Raw genomic sequence first — 8061 nt, 5'->3', positions numbered from 1 at the left:
TGCTTCACATCATGAAGGTGAATACAGCTTTGAAGAGTGATGTTTTTTAAAGTTTTATCTCATTTTGTAGCCACGTTAACCTGCAGTCTGTAGACCACCGTGAGCCAGATTATATAAAACATATACGGCTGTTTGCAAAGTTCACACCTCGACATTTTGTCTGTTTAAGCAAAATGCAGCCAACGTCATCTGCATCAGGTAGTTCGGAGCAAACCCCGAGTAAACCCCCAAAAAATCCTCCATGAAAAGTTTGAACCGTTTAATTCCTCCCTCCAGCTTGGTTGTGACGTCTAAATGTTACTGAAAGAAACACGTTTTTTCCACCAAAAGTCGAGTTTCCGCTTTCATCTTCAGTTTTATATCAAGTCCTCACCGTGCTGAAGCGGTCGACCAGTTCGGGCGTCACCGGGTAACGCAGCTTGATCTTGCGATACAGCGGCTTCTTCCTGAAGTACTCGACGAGCTCCACCAGGCTCTCGAACTCGGTGGTGGTGCCCAGCAGGTACATGTCGCCCTCCTTCTGGATCCGGCAGTGCTTCACTTTACCGTCGCCTCTGATGGAAAGACAGAGAGAGAGAAGGCAAATCTGTCAAGTGCTGAGTTGTAGTGATGGAAAAAAAATCCAACAGTGGCGTAAGAAGACCTGGAACTTGTAAAGAAATCTGCCTCCCACGAGGGTGAGAGGTCAGTAATGGTCAAGGATTCAAGGTAAACACGTTGTAAACTACATCGTGAGTCTTTAAAGTCACCTAGCTTTCAGGGTTTCTATCTTAAAACGGCAAAGCAAGTTCTGAAATTCTTGCTGAATTCATGGCTTTGTTTAGATCTGAGCCACTGATTGAGACACGGAGACGTACATTAATATAAATCCAACAAATAATCAAAATTAATAATCTATTAATAAACAATAAAATAAAATAATTGAAAAAAAAAGCAAATGTTTAAAAACAAAATGTTAAAAAAAAATCTAAAATAAACAAATGAATTTAAAAAATGTTGCTTTTTGTATTTTTCTTGCTAAAAAAAACCAAAACATTAAATACATTTTTCATCCAACCTGCGACATTCAGACTCTGCTGAAGTGGACCTCGCTGCTTGCCGTACCTGAACGTGATGGCGTACGAGTCCTGCTCTCCCTCTCTCTGCCGGATCAGGAAGGCTCCGTCTCTGGGGATCCTCAGCAGGTAATCCTCGGCCTGACCTCTGCTCAGGTTGCTGTAGAACCACCTGCACAAACACCCGACAGCGACGCCACCGTTCACTCAGTCATACAGACATCAGGACGCCGCTGTGGCAGAAGCAGAAGCGCGTCTACTTTCATGTTTGTAGAACGTCTTTAAATAGACTAAAGGAGAAAGAAGCGATATGAAATGTCTGTGGGTGTTTGAAAGCGAAGGTGTGAACAGAAAAATAGCAGACATGCATGTGTGGGTGACAGAAAGAGTGCGTGGGAATGAATGTAAACGAACAGAGACTGAAAACCAACAGAGAAACCCGCAAGAAACCTTCAAATTGTCTTTATACCGGGGGTGTCAGTTATAAACAGTTTTCTAAACAGATAGTAAGCAAAGTGGAGATTAATCCATTTACTGATGGAACCATTTTCAATCTCAGACATCAGCCTCTACAGGAGCTTAGGTACATGAGCCACTTTGCCATCATGCTAACCTATTAGCCTTTGGAACGTCTTGAATACGAGACTTCTGGCTGGATGCCATTAACGTCCACAGAAGTCTTTGTCATGGTGCCCATTGCTAGCTAAAACCCCCACAATGCTCTCTGCTTGCCAACACAGAGCTGATCGTAGACAGTAGACCGCCTCCTTAAGTCGAACACAGCAAACAAACTGCAGACTTCCAACCTCGTCTTGAGTGAGTATAATTTAGCCTTATTTTTACAAATGGTGGCCGTTGCTAGCTAAACCACCCACAATGCTCTCTGCTTGCCAACATTCTTAGTCTAAGGCTGCGTCCTAAATCACCTCCATAGTGCACCATAAAGGGTATTCGCCATTTTGTAGGGCTGTCTGAATGTTAAGTTACAAATGTTAAATCCTATATAGTGCAATCAAAATATCCCACAATGCATCGTGAAAAGTAGGGTACAGCCGATGGCCACTAACCAAACAATATGGACTTGAAAGGAAACGCAAACTAGATGAACGAGAGCGCGAATACTTGTCATTAAAATGTAAGTAATTTCCCGTTTCTGTTTTGTTAAAGTTTATTCTACCCGTTTCTTAGCTAGGCAATAAACAGTGAATCTGATGCGCTTGCACTACGAAGCTTACGGCACAAATTGCAGCTAGCGTATTTATAGCTTCAGTCGTGTCCTAAATGTGACTTTGCCGAGGTGTTTACTACATACTTCACTACATAGTGGTCCCTAGATAGGGCGTAGCGACTGAGTGGATGATTTTGGACACAGCCTCAGTGATCGCCTCCTCAAGTCGAACACAGCAAACAAACTTCAGCTGTCCAACCGTGCGTTGAGTGTTACACCTAATGTGCAGAATCTTTTGGGCTTTAGGGAGCTTTCTAGACAGTTTCTAATCTGTTCTGATGCTCTTACTTGCTCATCATTGGCCCATGAGCCATTTGGCCAGAAGCCATTAACCGTCACAGAAGTCTTTGTCGTGGTGCCCCTTGCTAGCTTCACTCCCAGCATGCTACGTCTAAGTGACCGCCTCCTCGAGTCGAACACAGCAAACACACTCCAGCTTCCAACCGTGTGTTGAGTGAGTATAATCTATGTTTCTGATAATAAAGCACCAAACTGTCCATGGAAATGGTCGCCCGTAATGACAAACCAACGGAGAATTACACCCAATGTGCAGAATCTTTTGGGCTTTAGGCAGGTTTCTGGCCTCTAACAGTTCTCTTATTTACTCGCCATTTGGCCAGAAGTCATTAACAGTCACACAAGTCTTTGTCATGGTTGCCCTTGCTAGCTTAACTCTCTTCTTGCCGAGTTACAGCGATCCCCTACTCGGGTTTTTGCAATATTAAACACATCAAACACCCTGCAGTCTCTCAACTCCTTCAACAGTAAGAGTCGTCTCCTGATGATGCAACTACAGCTGACCTACAGCACATTTTCTAACATGTTTGTCTTTTGTTTTCTTTAATAGGTTGTTGTTGTGTTTCGTTGCGTGACGAACTTTTCCTGTAGATGCGGGTTGGGCTTCGGCACGGCGTCGGTGAGGCGCAGCTCGAAGTCCTGGCAGCGCAGCGGCATTTCTCTGTAGTGCTGGATCAGGGAGTAGACGCTGGGGAAGTGCAGGTTCGGCGTCAGGAAGAAGTAGGCGTGGCCGCCTTCAGAACCAGAGCGAATACGACAGTGCTGGACTCGTCCACCGCGCCTGCAGAGCGGACAAACAACCGGACTCGAGGATTACAGTTTTCTACAGTGAAGAACAAAACTGAAGACGTCAAAACTACGGAACAAGACACGATCACAACAATACGGTGCTTCTGACACTGTTGTTCGGTTGCGTGAAGAGGTCGTCATCTGGATGGTCGGTGGTAAACGTTACCCGATGGGAGTTTGTTTGCTTTTAGCTCCGGCCTCATTTTTATTCTCCGTGTCTCATTTTTCACTGCAATCTAAAGTCCTGCACCTCGATGGAAACAGAACGACCATGAAGACGGAGAGAGAACTCAGAAATATGTTCTGGGCAGCAGTTAGAACGACAGAAACCATAAAAAAATAAAACACTAAAGTTCATTTTTCTAGTTTTTAAAATGGAAGATTATTTGTTTACAAAAAACAAACAAACAAATCTGAAATTATCTTGTTCTAAATTGTCCACAGTGTTGCCAAAAACTGTGGCTCCACATACTATAGATGTTTAACTATTTACACGTTTACAACCTTTACAAACTTTTCCACTGCGCTGTAGAAACATGTTCCACCATCAGCTGGATGCATCTCCAACAATTTCTGTTCTCTGTTTCTGAGCCGTGCTGCATTTAATTATTGATCCAGTAGGTTTGATTTTCCTCTCAGTCCAGACAAAACTTAGTTTAAAATCCAACAATTCTTTCCGTTTATACAGGTGCTGGCTCTGATAAATGATGTCATTTTGGTGAATTTGTTTAACATGCCTTTAAAAACATTAATGTGGGAAAACATCAGTCTGAAACAAACAGTTTCCCATCGCTGAAGGGCCACATATCGGTTGTATGTTAAAGTTCTTTGGTTTATGGACATGAGATTCAGAAACGTGACGCCGTACCAGAAGGAGAGGGTGAGGTCCGTGGCGATGGTCTGGCTCTGTCGGACCAGGAAGGTTCCGTCTCTTCCCCCGGTCGTCGCGCAGTAACCGGGGATCAGCCGCTCGGCCATCAGCCGGCCCTCCTTCATCTGACCGTGGAACCACGGCTCTGAGGAGTGCAGCTCCTGGTACTGAGAAACAACACGGACAGTCGAAACCACAAGTTCACATGCACTGTAAAAAGACGTATTATTTCTCACTATCTGACATTAAATCAGACTAAACTATTTAGGATTACCAACATTATTTCTCTTTGCTAAATGCCACAATAAAGAGAGAGAGAGTCATTTATTACTTCCTTCAAAGTCAGAAGTTTACAGACATTTCTACCCTATTTGGTGGCGTTGCCTTCAAACTGTACGACTTGGGTCAACTTGTATGTAAACTTCTGATTTCAACTGTAAATGCTCATGACAGTCTGCTAACTTTAATTTATTTTGGTCAAAACAGCGCGAACGCTCACATTAGTTCTGTAAATTATTGTTTTTTTTTGTCATCGTTTAAGCCAATTTGCAAGTTAAAATGCAATATTTCATCCATTTGCTGCCTTTATTTTAATAACTTTGCGGCTTTGACAGTCGGTCGTGAAGGCGTTTCTCACTATTTTCAAACATTAGCATAACCGGACTTCCAGGGAGGATTACAAACGTCGCAGGAGCACTGGGAGCAGAGCAGCGCCGCACGACAAGGCGACGGCTGCCAGATCTAAATCAACTGCACTTTTTGATTTTTTTTTTAATAGGTGTCGTCTCTGAACTTTCTGATCACACGTTGTAATCAGAAGATGAATCCACGATAAAACTTAAAGCTTTTATATTCATGAGCAGCAATAATCTGATGATGCAGCAAGAAGATGCTTTTCTGCTTTGAGTACTTTAATCATTTTAGTACATTTTCTTGGTCTTATGTACATATTCCTTCTTTTCAGTGGAGAATTTATGGTTCCTTATGTTCTAAATTTGCCGCTAAGCTCCGGAGTTGGCGTTTTACCTTCCTGAGGTCTTCCTCCTCCTCTTCGTACTCCTCTGCGTAGTACAGCTTGTCGTCGGAGATCACGCAGTAGTGCTTGTTCCACCGCTGACAGAAACAAATTGAAATTTACATGAGTTATTTGTTAACTGTAGATGCCTCCCGTGATAGTCAAATCAGAGATAAAAGAGCAGGTTTCACTCGGTCATGTGGTAAAAAAAAAAAAAAAAAATGCTAATGCTAAAAGCTACATAACTATGCAGACGATGTGTGATTATATTTGATTTTTAAAAAATGTCATTTAATTAGTTTATTGAGCAAGAAATATTTTATAAGAGCATTTTTGTTTTCCCACATTGTAAATTTTATTTATTTTATTTTACCATCTGAACCCCAAAACCCACCACTGGCTTTGAAAGGAAAAATTGCCAAAATAATCCAGCCAGAAACTGTATAAACAGAAAAAATTGTTGGATTTCTAACTTTTAAAGGGTCCTTAAACTAATCATCTATGATGGTTTGGTTCTGAAATCTAAATTTAACTTCAAGATGTGTCCTTAAAATCACTTCTTTCTATGTGTCTTAATGGAAAAAGTGTCAAAAATGAACCATATGCAGTAACTAGATTCCATAAAGACTGTAAAAACAGAAAGAACTGTTTGATTTTCAACTTTCAGACGGTCCTTGAACTAATCATCTGTGTCAAAATGATCCAAATCTTAGCTTTAAATCATGATTTTTTGTTAAAACCACTTTATTCTACACGTCTCAGTTAAAAGTTTGCCAAAAATGTACCGTTTCTACCAACCAGAATCTGTAAAAAACTAGAAATTCTTCAGTCCTCAGCGCTGGTGTTCAGTCATTGATAGCTAAGCTGAACTGGAGGCCGTGTTTCCACAGAGCAGAGAAATTAAACTGAAGTTCATCGGGGTAACACTTATTTTAGCCGTTGTGCAAAACCAGTGACAGTAATTACTAATAATCATTAAAGAGCATCAAATCAAGGTTTTACAGTTTATATAGATATCTGTTCTCGGCAGTACCCGGTCTACAGGGTCCCAGATCTCCAGGTCTCCCTGCTTCTGGCCCTTCCTGAAGTCTTTGGTGATGCCTCCTCCCTCCACGCTGAGTTTCTTGTGCTGCCCGAGGACGACACAAAACAGATTTCATCAGAAACCGTCGCCGGCGCCTGTCGGCCACCTCCGTCCATCGGACACCTCACGCACCTTGAGTATGATCTTCCCCTTCAGCTGCGTGGGCGAAGGCAGCTGCTCGGCCATCTGCTCCACGGGTTCGGTCAGCAGCTTGTCTCCAAACACGTCCCTGAAGATCCGGGCCATCTGACGCTGCTGCTCCAGAGGACAGTGCTCCTCGATGGACAGGATCACCGGGAACCTGAGGCGGGGCAGCGGGTTAAAGGATGCGTCGGAGGAAAAACAGGAAATATTCTGACATGGTGTGAAACTAGAGGTGGTTTAGTGAAACTCTTCAAGGGGGTTTTTAATAAGAAAATGCAATAAAAATAGCAAAATAGGCTTTTTATTTATGAAAACACAGCTGTGGAAATGTTGGGAGCCACAAATCTCTGCATGAGTAATGGTGCAGTGTGAAGCAAAACACAAAGTTACGGAGTTTAATGCCATGAAAAAGGATTTTTAGGAGGCAAACAGGTCATCATAGACTCAGTATGGCTACCCCAAGGGATTAAAGGAAATTTACAAACAGAAATAAGAGCGTTAAACTGAATTAAAATTTAAAAAAAGACTCCATCATAAAACTACGGTAGCTAAAAACAACTTTTTAAAAATCAGAAAATTGGGACAAATTTTTCTAACCCTAAATCCTAAGCAAGGAAAAGACAAAGACCCACAAAAGGTATAAAACAACTACAAAAAAAACACAAAGACACAGACAATGCACACAAAAAGACAAAACATGACGACAAAACAAACAAGTGACACAAAACAACCACAAAAGCAGACAAAAATGACCGATATCGACAAAAAACAACCACAAAGACACACGCAGACACAAAAAAGACAGAAAGTGAAAACAAACAACCTCAAAGAGACACAAAATGACCACAAACGCACAAAAAAAAACAACCAGAAAGTGACACAAAAAAACTACAAAGAATCACATAATAACAAAATATGACCCTGAAAAGACACAAAACGACAAAATATGAGAAAAATAATGATTTAAAATGACTGCAAAGGAACAAAAACAACACAAAACGCCATAAAATATCTACAATGAGTTTAAAAAATGGCGGCCAAGACGATGCAGATGACATGAAACATCTTTTAATCTTTGTCTCTGGTGTCTATAATCGGCTGAGGAGCTACACGATCTATTGGAAGAGTCTTGTTGTGATTCTTACTCTGAGGTGACGAAGGCGTGCTCGTTGATGGCTTTGACCACGTCCTCAAACTTGATCTTGGTCGTCCTGGTCCAGCCGTGGTAGATGATGGGCTCCCCGGGACCTTCCCAGCAGTCCACTGTTTACATTCGCACAACAACAACAACAACACAACAAGGAAACCAGAGCAAACAAATGAGGCTTCAGGTCTGGAAAACGTCCACATGAACAAAATACATCCGTCATTAAAGCTGCAGCAGCTTCATACTGACGTTCAACACAGCGACATCCCAGACGCAGGCAGCGAACGTAGGCCTCGGTGGACGACTCGCTGCGGAGCTGGTCACCTGTCAGGTAGCTGAGAAGGAGCCACACAACACACGGTACGTTAAATACTTCACTAGATAATACCTGCTCTGTGTAGTTCACCTGGGGAGGATTATGGTTTTACAAC

At 42.2% G+C, this 8061-nt stretch overlaps 1 protein-coding gene across 1 annotated transcript in view; it reads right to left on the bottom strand.

Annotated features, from left to right (window-relative positions):
• The window catches only part of plcg2 (phospholipase C, gamma 2), a 54086-nt gene that overhangs the window by 12724 nt on the left and 33301 nt on the right, over nt 1–8061 (bottom strand). The window contains exons 12-20 of the mRNA XM_008304314.1: nt 7880–7965; nt 7629–7746; nt 6472–6640; nt 6289–6384; nt 5267–5353; nt 4238–4407; nt 3161–3361; nt 1105–1227; nt 368–554 (exon numbers count right to left, since the gene is read on the bottom strand). Coding sequence (XP_008302536.1) covers nt 368–554; nt 1105–1227; nt 3161–3361; nt 4238–4407; nt 5267–5353; nt 6289–6384; nt 6472–6640; nt 7629–7746; nt 7880–7965 — 1237 coding nt within the window. The remainder of the gene's footprint in view (nt 1–367; nt 555–1104; nt 1228–3160; nt 3362–4237; nt 4408–5266; nt 5354–6288; nt 6385–6471; nt 6641–7628; nt 7747–7879; nt 7966–8061) is intronic.

This window comes from Stegastes partitus, unplaced genomic scaffold (genome assembly GCF_000690725.1).
Source record: "Stegastes partitus isolate 25-593 unplaced genomic scaffold, Stegastes_partitus-1.0.2 Scaffold2186, whole genome shotgun sequence".
Lineage (NCBI taxonomy): Eukaryota > Metazoa > Chordata > Actinopteri > Pomacentridae > Stegastes > Stegastes partitus.
This window is presented reverse-complemented; position numbering and strand designations above follow the sequence as displayed.